Source organism: Xenopus laevis, chromosome 3L (assembly GCF_017654675.1).
Source record: "Xenopus laevis strain J_2021 chromosome 3L, Xenopus_laevis_v10.1, whole genome shotgun sequence".
Classification (NCBI taxonomy): Eukaryota; Metazoa; Chordata; class Amphibia; order Anura; family Pipidae; genus Xenopus; species Xenopus laevis.
Genome location: NC_054375.1, coordinates 71,167,606 through 71,188,476, shown reverse-complemented (window position 1 = coordinate 71,188,476; position 20,871 = coordinate 71,167,606). Strand labels below are relative to the sequence as shown.

Genomic DNA, 20,871 nt, shown 5'->3' with positions numbered 1-20,871 from the left:
CCAGCTGGAGTAGTCAGGATCAAGGAAGAAGCTTTAGGGGTTAAAGTCCAAAATCGCAGTACAAAAGTGTTGTAAGTTGTAATCAAAGTACAGGCAAAAGTTCAAAGGCAGGCAGAATAATATCAGTGTTAGGGATCAGGCAGGATCAAAAGTCCAGGAAACAGGTTAACAGAAATTATCAAACACCCAGGAATGTTCTAAACAAACGCTAGAATCGGGCATCGAACCCGTGACCTGGAAGTCCTAAAGTATTCAAATTTCACACCGGGCGTATGACGTCATTGCACCAGTGCCGTGACGGCAGCATCGGCCCACGTGAGTCATGGTAGCCACCATCTTGGATGCGGCGCCGAAAAGGAGCGGATCGCCATCGGGCACTCCTAACACTGAGTTTGTGTGTTTGTCCTCAGGGTACTCCAGGGTTTTCCTTCTATGCTCCATAAAAATATAGGCAGGTTAATGTGTATGTTGTAGGAATCTTAGATTGCAAGCTCCACTGGGACAGAAAAATTTAACAGAATCTTCTAAAACATTATCTATGAACATTGGAAACTGGCTGGGCCAAACTGAAGACATCTTGTTTCATTAAATTACTGCAAGAGAGAATTCTACAGTACCCTGCCATGTCCCTCTATGGTTGTATTTGAGTAACTGTCCAGACACGTTAGGAAAACTGTTCTGTTGAATGTAGGCCAGCACTGTGGTGTGATGGCAGCGATAGGCTGCAATGTGATATTTCAGTTCAGACTCTCTCATTTAGAGCCCCAGATAAGAAGGTCCCAAAGGGTAAGAGAAGAGTGGAGAGACAGCTTGTTAGCAGAAGTGTACAAATTGCTGGGTGGAATGTATTATAAATTAGAATAAGTGGACATGAAGGAAGATCCGACTCATCACCTTATTATTTTTATTAGACAAAACATACTAAATACATTTTTACTAAAGCAGCACACTGTGGAAATCTATGCCAATATTATATTTTGATTCTTTGCTCTATAACTTTATCTCATTTTGCTGGCAATATAACATTATTTTTAAGAAGTTAGTGGTAATATGGTGACTTTAGTGACCTAGTTACATATTAGTGAGGGCCATTGTATTCCAAAAAAGGCATATAAACTTGTTCTGAATTCATAAATTCATACATTTAACTTCATGTTAGTTCATAGTAAACAAAACCAGATTATAGACCCCCACTAAAAATGTTTTTTGTGTATCTGAAAAGCTAAACTAAAATAGGCTTTGTGCATAATGTAATAATGTCTTTTTCCTGCATGCACATTTTATTAAAGAATGCATATCATCCCTTATTTTTTAGCATATGAAATATGAAAAAAGATATACATTTTGTAGACCTTTATTGCACTGGTTTCCATTATGCAACAACAAAAACCTGCTATTTGGCATTTGGTATACATTTCATTCCTTGTTTATGTTCAAAGCTAAAGAGTCAAACAATGTCGAATATTTACAAATGTGAATGTATTAGAAAGAAATTTCTTGCCCTGTACACTTTCTTCTTTTGAAGTTTTTCTTGTCTTCAAATTGTTAAATATTTAAAGAGAATTAAAACATACCTCTTCTATGTGTCTTCGAAAATAAATTATTGATCTTATAGACATATAATTATACTCATTTATAAAGTTACTACCTCCATGAAAGTAAAGAATTACCAGTGGTGCTATTTTTTTCCACCTTCATGTCTATATAAATATATATATATATATATATATATATAGGCATGAAGGTGGAAAAAAATGGGAGTGCAGAGACTGACTTGATTTTATATATATATATATATATATATATATATATATATATATATATATATATATATATATATATATATACACCAAAATGAAGGAGTGCGGGTCCATTTACTAAGATATATATATATATATATATATATATATATATATATATATATATATATATATATATATATATATATATATATATATAGTCAACTACAAGAGGTCCTCTGCACTCAACCCATTATCAATATATTTAAGACAGAGACATTTTGTGCATACTGCCACTGAAAAATGCCTTACCCTTTAAACAACACAGGGATTGTTTGTCCATATATTGCAATATATTTAAGCTGGCCAACTACGTCAAAGTCATCCCATATCTGGCCAGTCCTACGCTTAATTTTCATCTGATTCACTAAGAATTCAATTGCTTAATTATACATTTTACAAAGGGACTAAGTTTTACCTGCAACTTACTTGCTGCTTTCAAAGTAAAACTCCCATACTTGGCTGCCCTTTTATTAGACACCAGTGGGATCACCTGACTATAGCTGGGAGGGGTGGGAGCTACAACATGGAGCTGGTCACTGCTCCTGTATAACTATAACAAACAAGGGAAAGTTGTCAGGTGATCCCACTGGTGTCTAATAAAAGGGCAGCCAAGTATGGGAGTTTTACTTTGAAAGCAGCTAGTAAATTGCAGGTAAAACTTAGTCCCGTTATAAAATGTATAATTAAGCAATTGAATTCTTAGTGAATCAGATGAAAATTAAGCGTAGGACTGGCCAGATATGGGATGACTTTGATGTAGTTGGCCAGCTTAAATATATTGCAATATATGGACAAACAATCCCTGTGTTGTTTAAAGGGTAAGGCATTTTTCAGTGGCAGTATGCACAAAATGTCTCTGTCTTAAATATATTGATAATGGGTTGAGTGCAGAGGACCTCTTGTAGTTGACTATATGTAATTTGTGGTCACACCCTCATTGCACCCCCGCCTAATGGTTTTAAAAAATAGTGGTGAGCACAACTTTCCCTTGTGTGTTTTATATATATATATATATATATATATATATATATATATATATATATATATATATATATATATATATATATATACACCAAAATGAAGGAGTGTGGGTCCATTTACTAAGATATATATATATATATATATATATATATATGTATATATATATATATATATATATATATATATATATATATATATATAAAACCAAGTCAGTCTCTACACTCCCATTCAGGCAATCAGAACCGGGTGCTGCGCAATGCTTTATATACATACAATCCACGTTTGTAAGCAGCACACACCGTATTTATTTAAAAAAGTCACTTCTTTATTTATCAAAAGATTAAAATCATAGTCAGGAGGATCCTGTAATACATGCAAGGCACTGATACATGCGAGTTCAAGACTGACAATGCATCATGTGTCACAAGGTAAAAATTTGTTGAGCAAGCAACCTCAATTCAAGATTTCCATCATAGGAGTTACTTGTTACTTGTATAATCCCAAATGACATGAGGGAAAAAAACAATTAATTTTATTTTGGAACAGATTAAAAATCTAAGACCCTGACACTATCCAATGCATGTGACCCACCCCATGTGTGTTTGGGGCCCAACTTGTGATACAAACCGGTATAATATTGCTGCGTTCTCATTGTCTTCGTATTGAATGTGTCACAACTTGTGCCTGTTTCACAGACACACAGAAAATAATTTGGCACATCACACCCTAAACCCAATTTAACATGTACCCACAATGATGCTGGAATTCTTGGGGGAAAATGCTGCATTGTGAGGCAAAAACACATCTGTATAGCACACTTCTTGCACTGTGCACTGTTTATTTAAATGAGACTTGGCAGCATTAGGCTGGATAAGGAAGGGACAGGAGTCCCATAAATCATTTATGCATTTGGTATTTTCCTCAGTAGATACTTAGCTGCAACCAATACTTTTCACTCATCCAATAGGTGCAGGAAACACTGAATTTTGAATGAGTTCAAAAGCAAGGCAAGATAGATACTGACAAACTTAAAAGGGGTCAATGTGGGAAGACTTACAGTTGTGAAAGGAGCTATAGCCTGGCACTTGAAATGATTGATCAAAAGTAGGGACATAAGCATATGGGGGAATGGGGCAGAGATTATGGAGTGCCTATGTGAAAAGGAATGAGAAAAGGGACAGGAACATGAGATGCAAGTTAAAAAGTGTGAGAGATTCCCAAACAGGAAATGGGGTAGATAAGACAGATTCACATGTGAAGAAAGGATGCAGAAATTGACCGAATAAGAGAATTTGGGGGAGTGAAGTTATACCTTGGGAAAGGAAAAGATATTGACATACGAGGGGCTGGGTTAAAGGAGAGGAAAAAGAATGATGGGTGAAGGGGCTGAATAGAAGAGATGGAGCAATAGTATGGAACCATAAAAATGCACATTAGGAGAGCAGTTACATGTACAAAGACACATAAAGAGAGTGGTAAAAAGGTTTAAGAATGGAAAGAACGGAATATTAAAAAAAGTATAAAAAAGGGAAGAGGTGTATCAATTGTTCTATACTGGTGTCGCGACCAGGACGAGCAAAGCTATGTTACTGAGCAGATAAAACTTGGTCAGATATGCCCTCTCTACTTCTCCTCTATGCAGCAGACTGACTTCACCTGCGCCCACAGCTGGTCATCATTAACCCAAGAATAAGCAGCAGGTCCGCTGTTAAGTGGTTAGGTGTCACATAGAGTTAAGGGATAGTGAAGACAAAAAAAAAACACTGGGTGAGACAGGAGACTGTGCCCATGAAACTGGGAGACGAAAATCAGGTGGTGGGGTCATTGCATAGCACATTTGTAGAGGGCTACCTCATCTATACTATTGTTAGGGTATTGGAACATGATAGTAAATATGACATGCAGCTTTTTTTGGAAGCAACACAGATAGTCCGCACACCCAGACCGCTCCAAATATTATGTTTGACGACTGGATGCATCCCCAAAACTGGTGACATTAAACATGCATGTATTTCCCTCTCTTATACTTGCCCTTAGTGCCTGGGCTTAGTAGGGGAATAAAGACAGTTATGTGATTTATGTGAGTTATGTGAAAATAAAATTAAAATACCTCACAGACAAAGCAGATTTTACAAGGCCTGTAACAGGAATATCAGTACATATTTTATTATTTAGATTAAACAAATAGCAAAATAAAAAAGTGGTTAAGGTGCCTTTAAAACACCACCGTGTTTTTCATAAACATTTTCACAGATTGTAAATATAGATTTGCAATTTTTTCATGTCAATTTATAGTTTCAATTCAACTTTCTGAACATTTTCATTTCTAATAGTGCAAAAAGAACTTATTGTCAGAGACAAACATGACTTGTAGCACCGTGTTTACGCAGTTTATCCCACCTTATGCGGGAAATACTTTAATTCTTTATAATATTATAATATGCAGTGACATAACTGCAGATCACAGAGTGGGGGAGCTGGGGGCCCGCAAGAGGAGACCCAGGCTCCCTTAGTTATACCTCTGATAATTTTACAGCTGCCCTCATAATGACTGGTGGGTTTCAAGAGTACAAAGAGTCAATAAATTACAATTTTTGTATTCTACAAATACACAATCGAACAAGCAATGAATATACAGATTAATTCCTGAGAAATTACACTATATTTGATACTGACATCTGCAAACATCTTAAAAGTTCTGTTGCTTTGCAATCTTCTCCCTTTAATTAAAGATAATGAAAACATTTGCAGCTTGTATAAAAACCTAGGCAGTCCTGCATTAGGTATATTTCATCAACTCAAGTGGCCAACCATGGATGGATGCAAACACATATCAGAAACATCTGCAGCAAGAATTTAGATCACGTTCAGTTAGGCTTGTAGTATATGGATTTCATTTGTATCTAGTTTACCTGGTGGCAATGTAAAACTTAAACATTCACAGTCACAGCCAAAAAAGTTGGCACCTTAATGATTTTGTTCACATAATAAACCAGTTAGGCTGGAAAATTGTTGACAACATTTTTATTGCATTCACATATGCATTTCTTTTGTTTGTAGTGGAACAAAATAAAAAATCGTGAAAACAAAAATAAAAAAACTGGCCAAATCTTATCTAAGGCCACTCAGTAATCTGAAATATTACTGGACAAAATGATTGGCAACTTTTAGAAGTGGTAAGAAATATTTGGATTTCAGGCACTTGGTTCTCTGCAATTGGTAAGTAAACTCATCTGTGATAAGCTGCTGTGAAATAAGAAACACATTCTACCAATTGGATTTGCCCGTATGTGCCACACTGAATATAGAGTAGTAACCAGATAGTAACTAGTCTCCCTTTTTATAAGGTCAGCATTCCCAGAAAGACCCTCATCTTTAATACTACCTTGAAAGAAAGTTTGATGCGAGAGACACATATGTTTTTCAATTCACATTGTAGGCCAATAAATAAAATAGATTAGAGGTACAAAGTATAGGCAGATATGTGCAGATGTCAGTATTTCTTTAAACAAAATGTTTATGTACCATTTTAAATTGAAAAAAGTATACATTTGTTTCAAGATATATACTAGTTTATCTTTGCTTGCAACAAAAGTTTGCCCCATGCTAGATGAATTCCTTCTTATGATCCTTCATTAGAGATGAATAAATATGTGCTACATTTATAATGTTACTAGAAATTAATAGTAGCTCATTTTAATAACGCCATAAATAAATTAAATATATATAAAAAATACCATATATTTGTAGAGGACACCATGCATTTTACAAAGAATGACCTTAGAGGTAGGGTATGTAGCAATATATGTTATACCTCAGATTTGCCTTTGATCAAGACATTACTTACATTGTCTGCACAATATAAAATATAGTACCAGGTGATGTATTTAGGTCTATTGCCTAACACCATCTTATATGCCCTATATAGCACCAGGCTCCCACTGTGTAATGGCTGTTTGCCGTTGCTACATACCAACACTGCAAACAGAGTACACATTTTTGGCATGTACATGGAAATCTTGCTATGTTGTTTAATGTTCTTCTATAAAGCAAGCAAGTGATGCAAAATAAACTACACTGCAGTTTTCCAAATCTACATGGAACAGTGGGAGCTATTGTGGGAGAAAGGCTGTGCTTTAATATTTTAAATCAGGATATGCCTTAAAGCTCGGCTATCATGGAACTAAAAAAAAGTACAAAAATAGCACCATGAACACGTTAATGTATAAACTGTAAAACATTAGACCAGAAGAGTTCAGGTATTTTTGGTTCAGACCCTCCTTTCTGGTTCGTTTGGTAATTCATTTAGCTTTAGCCAAATAGAAATAACATGAAATTAAAAAATATCCTGAAAGTTTCCATTTCATTGTTTTTCGGTGTCTCTATGGCACTTCAACTTGAAGTCCAACAGTTGAATGGAGAACACATTTTCCGCAATACCCTCCACACCTTCCATATATTTTTGTTCCATCCTAGAATAGATAATAAAATAGTCATAAACATATTTGCCTAATTCAGCAAGACTGATATCACTTGTTTTCTTTTATACGTTGAACCTTAGAGTTTTTTGGGCTAGGAAACTTTAGTTACTTTATAACATTCTTGTACAGAAATAATCCTACAAGTTTACCTGTATTATGGAAGGGGTTTTACAGAGCACTTCATTGTGGTGAGCTTTGTAAAAATACATATTTATTCAGTAGGAAAATTAATCATAAGGTGTATATCATTTAAGCTTAAAGTATGACATAGGCCATGTTTTTTTTAGAACAGTTTGAGTTTGGTTGTCATTTTTGAATTTTTATAGATTTTTGAATTACTTTAATCTTTTGTTGTGCAGCTATTATATTTCTAGGGTTTAATTACCCTAGCAGGAGTTAGAAAGTCAAGACAAAGAATCAATAGAAGATGTTCTAAATAGAAATAAAAAAATATTTTTGTGCAACAAAATATTCACGAAAAATCAATCGTTTTGTCCCTGGCAGTTTTGTCTCTGAGATCCTGTCGTTTCTTGAAACTGGGCAGACATTGTGAAAATAAAGTTCAATAGAAGACCACATGAGGTTTTTTGACAGATCTTATTTCTGGTACTAATTTGTGTTGCATACCCTCAAAGTGTATACCCTCTTTAGTGTTAATAAAATGTATATGTTCTCCTTTAAATTACAAAATTTTTGGAAATTTTCCTACAGAAAATCTTTATTTTACTGAGTAGCACACATTTTATCTAACTGTTTAGTATATGTACTAGTTATAAAATGATGCCCACGAGTGAATTAGAACATCACATTTTTTGGAGGACAATTATTTTATACTGTTTTCTGAAACACCTGCCAGCCTTTGAGAGGGTGATAGTTTAAGGGTTCAGCACAATCTGGCCTACATATGAGGCAAAGTACAGCTGATCGTCTGTCGGTTACACACCTGGGCCAGGCATGACGGGACATTGCAATGATTGGTAGCCTCTACACAAATAAAGTTAAAGCAGTTTGTACATCAGGGGTGCATCTCCAAATCTCTTTATACACAACCTAACTGGAATAGGCAAATGATTGCCCCATAAGTTGCAGGGATATTTTTGAAGCTGGTGCAATAAGCTAGTTAGATATTTAATCATATAAGATACATGGTCATATATGAGCTCAATATTGCACAAATCTTAGGATGCAAAATAGGAATCGTGTGTAGATAGATGTGCATTTATTCTCTCTAAATGTAAATTAAGAATGTTACTTACCGGTGACCTATGGATGTTCATAGCTGCATAATTTCCCTGTGCCATCCACTTTGCTGCTTCTGAAAGTCTAAAACCAGTACCTGCAAGATTAATACTAAACTGCCCCTACAGAAAGAAACAATGGAATTTGTATGTAAATAGCATAGCATTAAATATGAATATACTGTACAATAAACAAGCATTTTAAATGCAACAAAATATCTGGGATATCTAGGTGATGAAATGTTCATAAAGGCTCCAGGATAGCTTTAGACATCCTGTATCTACAAAAGTGTGTACAATTGAATTGAAATACACTACACAATGCTGACATTATCACAGCACAGTACACCATGTAAAACCAATCATAATTATAAGACTGTGTAATGAATAATTGCAGAACATTTTATCAATTTCACCATCCATTATTACCTGTGTAAATGTCCATTTAGTAGTGTAATGTTAGGGGTTTTCAGCAAATTCAAAATAAAACGAATGCATATTTAAAAGTAGCACTAAAGAAAATGGCAAGGTTAGGCAGACTAATATATCTAAATACAGTTGTAGAGACCCTGAGGGTTAAGAGCAGGGCCGGACTGGCAATCTGTGGGTTCTGGCAGATAGTCAAATTTGAGTTCTTAAAGGGCCAGTGTATGATAAATTTCGAAAATCGAATTAGAATTGTTTTAAATACTCAAATCGAATTTTAAGGGGCCGATTCACTAAGGGTCGAATTTCGAAGTTAAAAATACTTCGAAATTCGACCCTCGGATTGAAATCCTTCGACTTCGAATATCGAAGTCGAAGGATTTAGCGCTAATCCTGCGATCGATCGATCGAAGGATTTTAATCCAACGATCGAAGGAAAATCCTTCGATCAAAAAATCACAGGCAAGCCTATGGGGACCTTCCCCATAGGCTAACATTGACTTCGGTAGCTTTTAGCTGCCGAAGTAGGGGGTCGAAGTTTTTTTTAAAGGGGAAGTACTTCGACTATCGAATGGTCGAATAGTCGAACGATTTTTCGTTTGATTCGTTCGATTTCGTTCGAATTCGAACGAATTTAACCAATTCGATGGTCGAAGTACCCAAAAAATACTTCGAAATTCGAAGTATTTTTCATTCGAATCCTTCACTCGAGCTTAGTGAATCAGCCCCCATTAATTCCCTAGTCAAATTTGACAGTTAAAAAACTTGAAAATTTTCACTTTGACCCTTGATAAATCTGCCCCTTTGTCTACTTTACATCTGGGAGGGATCTGTCATTATTGCATTTGAAATTACCTAAAAGAAGTGACTACCGATTACACTTATGTTTATGTTCACTGTTAATAAACAAGTTATTGCTGCAAAGAAATCGCTGTGACTGGAATCCATTCTACCCAGAGAAGCACACAAGGTGCTGGGAGTTGCCTGGGTACAAGTGGGTCAGTGGCACAACACAAGCAGCATAATCCTGTCCACACACTTTAATTCATATTGCTAAAGCACACTTGAATAGATTGTGTAGTAATGGCTGATACAGGATACCATTGTAATGCTACGTACATTGCTATTTGACGTCTTAAAATATGCCTTACTTCACATTTTCTTTAGTTCATACCTGTGGGCACTTGGCAGCACTATAGCAATCCCCAGCAGTGGCAAACGGAACTGGTCTTCCAGATACGGTATGAGCAAAATGCAGGTCAGTAGCTAGTAAACAGCAAAAGGAAACAATGGAAAAAAAAATAATATGTCCCCTCTGAAAAATCAAATGACCCTCTAAAGGTGTTTTCTACAGACTTTCCATTGTGTTGCCCTTGTACAAATCAAGTAACTCAATTAAGCAGTGCTGAGAGACCCAAACTGGGAAGTTCTAGCTCCAGTATCAGTTCTGTCCTAATTTACTGTCCCATTCATATGATCATATGATCAATAGACACAAACCGAAAAAATTGAATTACACCAACTGTAAATACACCCTTATTCCATCCAAGGGACTGATTCAGTTCCAAGCAGCCTAGTTATTTACCATGAACAGGATTCAAAGACATGGTGGTCTATCATTGTCAAAGGGAAACTAATAATTTTTCCAGTTTGTTTCTAAAGAACATTTACCATTGCCAACATCTACCAACCAAAGTTTCTTTTGGGGACTTTTGCAGGGCTCCGATGAAGCCTTCTTTAAAGTAGCTTCAAGAAACAAGTTGTCTAATTCTGGGCAGTGTCATTCTGTGGCTACTAAAGCAAATAAAGTTCTGTCTTGCATAAAAAGGGCATTAACTCAAGGGATGAAAACATAATTATGCCTCTTTATAGGTCCCTGGTGAGGCCTCGTCTGGAGTATGCAGTTCAGTTTTGGACTCCAGTCCTTAAGAGGATATAAATGAGCTGGAGAGAGTGCGAATTCGCCAGCGTGATGTCATTTCGTTACTTCGCCTATTTACTAACGGGTGCTGGCGTAAATTCGCTAGCGAAGTGGACCTACTCTAGTGCTACATCGCACCCTTACGCCAGGCGAAGTTGCGCTATAGCGGAGGGACGTAACTACGCTAATTCACTAATTTGCGCATTTTACTGAATGTATAGCGTAACTTTGCTTTCCTTGACGAATTAACGCTAGCGCAACTTCGCTACCGTTCGCCTCCCTGAGCGCAACTTCGGATTTTAGTGAATTAGCGGTGCCCTGACGAAACTTCACCTGGCGAAGTGCGCCAAAGTGTGGCGAAGACTGCGCTAGCGCAACTCCGCAGGTTAGTGAATTTGCGCCTAGTGCAACTAAACTGGTTAGAGGTGTGGAAGACTTAAATTATGAGGGTAGACTGTCAAGGTTGGGGTTGTTTTCTCTGGAAAAAAGGCGCTTGCGAGGGGACATGATTACACTTTACAAGTACATTAGAGGACATTATAGACAAATAGCAGGGGACCTTTTTACCCATAAAGTGGATCACCGTACCAGAGGCCACCCCTTTAGACTAGAAGAAAAGAACTTTCATTTGAAGCAACGTAGGTGGTTCTTCACAGTCAGGACAGTGAGGTTGTGGAATGCACTGCCGGGTGATGTTGTGATGGCTGATTCAGTTAATGCCTTTAAGAATGGCTTGGATGATTTTTTGGACAGACAAAGGCTATTATGATACTAAACTCTATAGTTAGTATAGATATGGGTATATAGAATTTATGTGAAAGTAGGGAGGGGTGTGTTTATGGATGCTGGGTTTTTATTTGGAGGGGTTGGACTTAATGGACTTTGTCTTTTTTCAACCCGATTTAACTATGTAACTATGTAACTTTATTTTACTTTTATGCACTGTAGCCTATTGGAGTTGTAGTTTCACAACACCCTACCTTCCTTACTTGCACTTATTGCTTTAGCTGAACATTAACCCTTTTGGTCGAATATAGCCCAAACTAGTGTTACATGTATATAATATATAAAGCAAATACTGCACTTTAATTGAGATGTTTATTTAAACACGTACTTTTAATTTGCATTGAGATGACATCCAGCCTTACTTTACTAAATGCAGTATATCCAGCTGCAAGGTAGTCATTTTTACATGCACAGTCTTGCTTTTTGCTTCCATTAAATGGACACTCATAAGGATTTTTCAGCCTAGAAAAATATTTCTTTGTGAGAGCAGTGACAAAAATGCAATAACACAATATGTATATAAAACCTGCATGCACCTTCTAATAAACACTAGTTGGACATGTAGGGGCAGATTTATCAAGGGTCGAAATTTCGAACATCGAATAGGGTAGTGTGACATTCGAAGTCGAAGGATTTTTAAGATTGTACAATCGTACTTCGAATCGTACGATCATACGATTTAATGGTACGATCGTATGATTTTACAAAAAAATCCTTCGACTTCTCAAAACTTAGCCAAATACTAACATAGCAATTTGGCAGGTTTAAGGTGGCAAAGTGTCGAAGTCGAAGCTTTTTAAAGAGACAGTACTTCAATTTTCGAATGGTCGAATTTGTGAAGTATTTTCAATTCGAATCGAAGTCAAAGTCGAATTTGGCCTATTCGATGGTTGAAGTACCCAAAAATTACATCAAAATTCAAAGTTTTTAAATTCGAAAATTCACTTCAACCTTTGATAAATCTGCCCCTTAATGTATTTTTTTTTAAAATATATTAAAAACCTGTTTTTCTTATCAACATTATAATTCAAACATTTTTTTTTCCAGGGGGGATTCTACTATTAATTAAATTCTTTAAATATCGATAATGGGGTATTGTGTGACTCAACTGTACTCCAGGGAAATTTATCTGCATTTGAATTGCTTTCATACAAAATGCTATGAGTCTAGCAATCCAAATTCTATTAGGGCATGCCATTAAAACATATGAAGAACTGAACTGCATGAAAGCATTTTTCAGATCGGCAGACTATAAAAATGAATTCAACTAATAATTTATTAAACTAGCTTTTCCTTTATTACTAACAATGATTGGCGAATCTGTGCCACAAAATTTACTGCGAAATCCGCGAAATGGCAGAAAATTTGCAAAACGTAAAGCCAATGGGTTTCCAAATAATTTTGATGCGCAACAATTTTTTTTTTGACGCAGCGGATTTTTCACCGGCAAATTTATTCACCCATCACTAATTACTAATCCTCTTCAGGGTTTTCCACTATTCTGCTGTTCTGTGACTAGTGAAGTGTTGAATACCACCACAATTAATATGGAATGAAGCAGCAACTATTTCCTTCCTTTACTCCTGCCACGTGAAAGTCATATACTCTTCCTGCACAGGAGTACAAAGGGTACACTGCTTTGTAATGTATTTTTTCTTTTTTGGCATTGTTATACATTTAGAGGAAACTAACATGGCCATTTTGTACTTAATTTAGTAACTTATTATTTTTAAATAAGACAATAAAATTAAAAGAATATATAATGACACTATACAAAATGCCATCAAAGCAGACAAATATGTAGGGGATCAGACAAATCCTTACCCTGTTTTTCTGTCTGTGACATCAACCAGCCCAGTTACAGGCTGGAGAGCCATCTGATTGGCTGGGAGCACCAGTGCATCCTAGGGAGAGGGGGAGTGCCTGACTTTGGAGCCAAATGTGCAGGGTTTCCCACAGAGCTTAGAAAGGGAATTCCTGCTGCAGCAGCTAGAGAGAATCAGATCTGTGGATAGTGACATGGCGGCTTAAAAGGAGTTCCAGGAAGAAGGAAAGGCTGTGTTTTGCTCTGCTGGAGAAAGTATTTGAGTATCAGGTAGAACCAGTTTTTATCTCCTGCCTGTGGATACTTTGGCTACTGTGTGTTTCCTCATGGTGAGGACAGGTCTTTTTTGTGTATTTGCCACATGAGAGCAGCTACTACTTTCAAAGGGAAAGGCACCTTGGGGCAGGTAGCGCTACCTGGAGACATAAGAGCTCTTGGGGAAGGGACATTGAACTGACCGGAGCGATTTTGCATTTATCCACCTGGGGTGTGTGACTGTGCCAGGGGTTGATAGTTCACACAGGTTCCCCAGAGTAAAAGCTATATTGTGTGATTTGCATTTACAGTTACTAAATATAATTTACATAAAGTTTATATTTATTTTATTGCAAATTGTGTGTGTTTTATTTTTCCTAGTGGAAAACCCCTGAGGTGTGCTCCTCAGTGTTCCCTAGGTGGAGGCACTGCGCTGTAAATCCCAGTTCCCAGTACTTTTCATACGCAAAAGGGACTCAGGGCCCTGGATTGCCAAGGGTTAATTGCTATTTAAAGAGACAGTAACCAAATTAGGGTTATAGATAGATAGATACTGTAGATAGACGATATAGGCAGACTCGCACAATAAGCATTGAACTAAATAATTATAATACAGGGCATCTACAAGGGCACTCAGTGCATTCATATGCTTCTCGCTGTTTTAGTTGAAAAAGCATGGTGCAGATAACCATCAAGGGAAGCAATAATATCCAACTTTCTGTAGAAACCAACTCACATATAACATAATGTATTCACAGAGGTTCAGTTTGCTCCTACTCTAGTAACCCATAGCAAATGGATGTTTGGAGTCAAACAGCAGACCAGTAAAAACTATCAGTGCAAATATGGTGTTTTCTAATACCTATATCCGAAGACTTCAGAAAAGTTGTCTGTTTCACCTTTAACCAGTGTAATATACTCTCTTGGACTTTCAGACTGCATCCCAGAACAATATATCTAAAACAAAGCATAATAACAGAAATCAAGTTTAAATAAATGCAGCTTTTGGGTTGATGTTAAAACAGATGACTACCCTGTGTAATCTTTCTACTGATTTTGTTTCTAGCACTGATTCCAATAGTGGGTTTGTACAAGAGCTATTAATGTATTTAGCAAATACATTGCATGTGGACATGATGGGCATATTTTTTACTAGTAGAAGTTCAGGTTCAGGCATATCAATGTAAGAAAACTTGACAGTAACCTTTTTTCAAATAAATCTTTTATCAGTATCCTTTTAAAATCAGTTGCTTATGTTTATGTGCCTAAATCCAACCTTCTCGGCAATAGGCAAAAACTTTTTATTTATACAAACTGTACCTGAACATTTCTGTTGCTGATATTAAGGACATATTCACCATCTGTTTGAATATTACTCAGCAGACTCAGTTCTTTGCAGGATTTAAATTCACCTTCAGAAAATGAAAGGGATAACTTGTGTCATTAGTTGCTGAGTAAACCAGCCATATATTACTGTGCATGATTAGAACTAGGGATTCCCTGAATCCAGGATTCTGAATCCTTGTGCCTGGCCGAACCGAATCCTAATTTGCATTTGTAAACTAGGGGCAGGAAGGGAAATCACTTGACTTTTAGTGACAAAACAAGGAAGTAAAAATATCTTTTTCCACGTTTTTCCTTTCCCGGCCATAATTTGAATATGCAAATTAGGATTTTATTTGGTATTTGGCCGAGTCTTTCACAAAGGATTCAGGCATATATATATATATATATATATATATATTGAATAAAGTACTCCCTCTTGTAAAATATAAGGATATTATAAGTTACAAAGGAGTTCCATGAACATACAAATATTTTATATAATTTATATTTATATATTATATACAGGTCATAGAACGCCGAGGAGGAAATACAATTCTATTAGGTTTATTTACTCTCTAAATGTTTATTTTAGCAGATTTAAGGTACAGTATGGGGATGCAAATTATGAAAAGATCCCTGCCATGGAAAACCCCAGGTCACGAGCATTCTGGATATACTCTCTTTTCTTCTCCATTGTTTTTATCTTTTCTAGGTAGTAAATTAGTAGTAGTAATTGTATTTTATCACCCTCTTTTTGTTTGTTTAAGGCTGTGTGCCCACTTAAAAAAATAAACCAGCATGTGGACTCATTTTATTTGTGAATACACATAAATTGCAGAGCACATATTTCCTGTTGTTGTGTGAGCTGATGTCGTAATGTATGTGCCATGAAAAGGACTAACTTGGAGGGAAAGTTGTTTCACACATAGATATCCCCAGAAATACACACCATTAAGTATAATAAAACAACAACAACATCAGCACCACACTACCCACAAGGCGCATCACCTGCTTGATGCCTTTCCACAGCAAGCTCTCAATGTGCACACTGCTAGCATAAGATAAAATGGTTCCACACTGAGCAAGAAAGGGGCTTGTATTTTAAATGATAGTTGGAGGATCCTATAGGTGGGCAGGTGTGGAACCAGTGTCATAATTTTGACATTGCAGGACATTTTAGAGGTGATTGTATTAATATTAATATTATTATGCTTTATTTATATAGCGGGTATATAGCGGGGGAAAAGTTACCCAGTGCTTTACAGAGATTGTTTGTTATTTGTTATATGTTTGTTATATCAGTTCCTGTCTGAGTACAGCTTTAATCTAAATTACCCATCACATTCACACTACACACATGCAATAGTGATCAGTTCCATTAGGAGCCAATTAAACTGCTTCTGTTTTCTGAGAGTGAAGAAGGAAACCAATGCACACAAGAATACTGATGTAACTGGGACATTTTTAGATTGTGTCTGGTAACATAAAGGGGCATTTTTGTCAAAAGTTGAAAATTTAAATTTAGTTTCCCTGTTAACAATAAGCCTGTGTCAAATATACTTTAATATACACTATATATACTGTGTATAGTTTAAGGGAAGGTTTACTTCTATGATAACTTTTATTTGCTATAAATTGGCCTATCCTATGGAACTTTTCTGTTTATCTCAATTAATTTTTCCATTATTATTTTCCATTCTTTGTGACCTTTTTTATTTTTCTACAGAAAAAAAATATTTGTTTAATTATTTGGAACATTGAACCAGCAATGATTGTGCCTGCTCTGTAATAAAAAACAAACTGACATCCAGTGAGATAGATGGAGGTGAACTAAAACGGAGTGTAAGGGCCATGGACATTCATAAAATATATAATTTTATCAATCCAGATGGTAGATATACAATGGTATAAAATAACTGTGGTTTCCTTACTGTCTGAATTTGTAACATTATGGGTGTGATGGGAAGGTTAAAATTCCACAGATAATCAAATCTTAATCCCTACATAAATCATATAGCAAGGCATGTATTTACAGCACATGATTCCTTTCATTTTGAGCCAATCAAGCCAAGGTTTCAAAAGAAGAAACCAAAAACATATTTTTCATATATTCTCTGGTGGGGTGACACAATCATCTCTGCTACAGAACCTTTTGCACCTAATTAACACATTTCATACTACATTGTTTTGATCTTTGCACAACTTATATCAGGAAACTACAGTGGTCAATGTTCTTTACATAAATTCAACAATCATAGAAAGATTTTTTGAAACTATTTATAGTCCAAAACACAATATTTAAATGTAGTATTCTATTCTTTGATTAGGTCACCAAATAAACAGATCATTCTGGGTTAAATTGGGTCAATCTAAGTACTTGGATCTTGCGTCATTGTTTGCATCATACTGGGCACATACATGTGTGTCTGCATTGCTTTGCATGTACTGCCAGATGGGGCCCTTGACCCAAATATTCCACCATATCTCTTTGATACTTTAACACGTCCTCTCAAAAACAGAATGGAAACATGGGAATTTGGTCATAGTCATTGGATTATAATTGAGTCCAAAATGGTAAATTGGCCACTGATATCTGTCTGTATGTGATCAACTTTACATACTTGTGAGAATACCTTGTTTACTATACCAATGATATCTGGCTACAACATTCCATCTAATGTTTTAGAGTTTCAAAACTTGTACTTAAAGTGGTGGGCAAATTCCAAGCCACTACTGAATTATTTGTGTGAACATAATATTTTCTATGTTTTTCCCAATTTGTTGTGTGTGTTTGTGTCATAGTATGCACATACACAATTAGAACATGCAGAAGGGCATGGCCTTTAAGGGAAAACTACCTACAGCATTTGGATCTACTACTACTGTATCGGAAGGCTATTTCTTCTGTCCACCACGGTTTAAGAAAAACCCAACAATTCCCTCTGAATATATGTAAACTGATGTGCAAATGTATACCAAATTCAAACTTGTTTAAAGTAACACTTTTAGAATGCTAAAAGGTGAGTTTTGTTCTATTTATCTATTTATTTGTCATCTCCAGAGAAAACTACTTACAATTTTTTGAGAAACAGCTCTTGCTGGCAGGGGGTTTCACATGTAATGGGCATAGGTTGCTGGAAGCATTGTTGTCTCTCATGCATATCACTCTTCTCTCCATAATTCCTTTCCCACAGGTTACAGAGCACTGTTCAGAGATCACAACCAGATGTCCTCTTTCAAGCACAATCATCAACAGCTGTTTTGGTTTCTAAAAACCTACATTCTAAAAGTCATGTGTATAGGATTTCTGTAATATTTTATTTGCATATTAATACAATCAAAATCAGAAGAGCATATGCAAAGGTATTGTATTGCACTTTCAAAATATATGATATTATCTTTTAATGTCAGCATAATAATATAAATGCAGTAAATACATATTATATTTTTTAGGAAACTCAACAGGAGCCTGGGAAGCTAGTTGCCTGACAAAGTATTTTAGGCCCTCTAGCCTGCTGCATATGGCATAGATTGTATTGAATGAAATAATAATTCTACCAGGATCTGGCTTGTGAAAATGAATACAAAAAATCATAGAAAACTATCCCGCTAGATGGTAATGTTATGAAAGCTCAAAATTGCAGAATAGTTCTGCAGCATTATGGTACAACTTACCATGCTCCATTGGCCAACCTTCCATGCAACATCTTGCACGCAGTCATTCCCATTGCATTTGTGGGCAAATGAAAAGGGCCGAAATGGACAACTTTTATAACTGACAGACCGAAGGTCGGTGCTATACTTATTGTGGATTGCAGGTACTTTTCGACAAAAGGTTATTTTTTGCCTATACCCATACCAACAGATGCCAGAGCACTGAAATAAAATGAGAAAAAATGTAAACCTTCTATATAACCAAGTGAATTAAATTGAGTCATACCTTTATAACTTTTTTTGAGCTAATATGAACCATATTCACTTTAGAACTGAAGCTTTTCAACAGGTCCCCTTTGGCTGTATTTGCAATCTGTTAGTCCCTTACAAAGTTACACAAAATGCCTTTGAGTAGTGCAATATAGTTATAGTAAAATAAAACCATAGTAATATACAGTAGTTCTAGTTCACAATGTGAGAATGTCTTTGCCATCCATGATGGATTAGTGACAAACAAAAACCCTTTACATTACTGTTACAGTCATTGTAGGGAAGGGAAGAGAAAAAAACCTATATTTTAATACATGGGTAATAGCAGTGATTTTATACAATAAAATACGAGTTTTATAAATGCTAAGAATGTGTCTCACGTGGCTTATATAAGGAAATAAATATACATTATGAAATGGTGAAGGTTTTACTCATTTATGGCACATGTGCTTTTATAAAGGTACTGTTGGTGGATTTATATTTTTTTTAATAACTGCTGTTATTCAAAATGACCCTAGTCCATCAGCTACTACTTGTTTTGCTGAAAATTACAGAATCTTGCCCATGAGGAATTTTACTGTTTTTGGTCATTTGTTGCTTCTACTTCCTTGAGTGTGAAAATGCCCCAGCTTTAGTTTCAAAAATATGGGGCAGCTTTATCAACATTCACTTTTGAGTTTTTACAGCGATTCTAACTTTTTGCCGAAAAATTTGTATAGGGTACTGCTTCATCTTGAAGATTGATTGAAGATGTCAGTTTTTGTATTTGAAAAAAATTGATGTTTGATAACTCTGCCCATGTTCCCATACCCTTTTATGGTAAAGCTACTCAAGACGTCTTGACCTTTCTTGAGAATGCAAGAGTAAATTGAGTGAATACAAGTTTTCCATTCACACAAACCCTGATAGGCCCATTGGTTTGAATAGATCTTTGCAGGTTTTAGCTCCTTCACTTCTTAATTGACATTGACAACTGGCAGCAAGCATTCTCTAGAATAAATACCTAATACTGTAGCTCTAACATTCTGATCGAGCGAGAGAAACATGTTTTTTAAATGTAACTTTCATTTCATCTTGAAATATGCCATCTTATAATTCAAAAACTAGAAGATTTGTGCTATCACACCACATCAAAGTTTGTGGGCAGCTTGCTAACCTCAGCACTAAAGCTCTATTTAATAATTTTCACAATAGGTACTGGGTCACAAACAGAGCCCTCTAAAGTAAATGTAACTTAAATTTAGGACTTCCCTGGATCTGTGTTTCCCACAATCTTTGGCTTTGACTTAATATATAATGCAGGCTAAAACCCTAAAAAAAGCCTTGCAATTACAAAATCAAAGGAAATTAGTGGAAGTAAGCAGAATTTTAGTGGTTTATGCAAGTCCCAGACGATCACATTCAGATAGATAGATAGATAGATAGATAGATAGATAGATAGATAGATGATAGATAGATAGAACTTACAGTACATCAGGTCATTCATCTGCAAGCCAAAAATAATGCATAAATTCAGGTAGGAAACATTGTTTTTGACTGTCTGGACGTCGGTCAAAGTTCAAACAAATCCTGATATGTCCATTGGTTTGAATAGATCTCTGCAAATTTTAGCTCCATCACTTCTTAATTGAAAACTGGCAGCTAGAAGTCTCAAGAAAAATATTTAAAGGAGTTGTTCACCTTTAAATTAACATTTAGGGGGTTATTTACTTAGCTCCGAATACCCGAAATTCCCCAAAATCCGAAAAATTCGTGATTTTTTGTGTTATAATACTCTTTTAAAAAAAATCACAAATTTTTCGGAATTTATTAAACCCCAAGTGCTAAAACGCCTGAATATAAAAACATGGTATCTCAAACCTGTCGAGGTTGCATAAAAGTCAATGGCAACAGTCCCATTGATTTT

General features: G+C 35.8%; 1 protein-coding gene across 1 annotated transcript in view; it reads right to left on the bottom strand.

Annotated features, from left to right (window-relative positions):
- Positions 1-4,710: 4,710 nt before the first annotated feature.
- LOC108710260 (A disintegrin and metalloproteinase with thrombospondin motifs 20) overlaps positions 4,711-20,871 on the bottom strand; it is a 99,906-nt gene continuing 83,745 nt past the window's right edge. Inside the window, exons 32-39 of the mRNA XM_041586391.1 lie at positions 18,717-18,917; positions 18,117-18,246; positions 15,036-15,127; positions 14,578-14,672; positions 11,964-12,097; positions 10,103-10,194; positions 8,521-8,625; positions 4,711-7,255 (exon numbers count right to left, since the gene is read on the bottom strand). Of these exons, the coding sequence (XP_041442325.1) occupies positions 7,166-7,255; positions 8,521-8,625; positions 10,103-10,194; positions 11,964-12,097; positions 14,578-14,672; positions 15,036-15,127; positions 18,117-18,246; positions 18,717-18,917 (939 nt within the window). The 3' untranslated portion in view covers positions 4,711-7,165. The remainder of the gene's footprint in view (positions 7,256-8,520; positions 8,626-10,102; positions 10,195-11,963; positions 12,098-14,577; positions 14,673-15,035; positions 15,128-18,116; positions 18,247-18,716; positions 18,918-20,871) is intronic.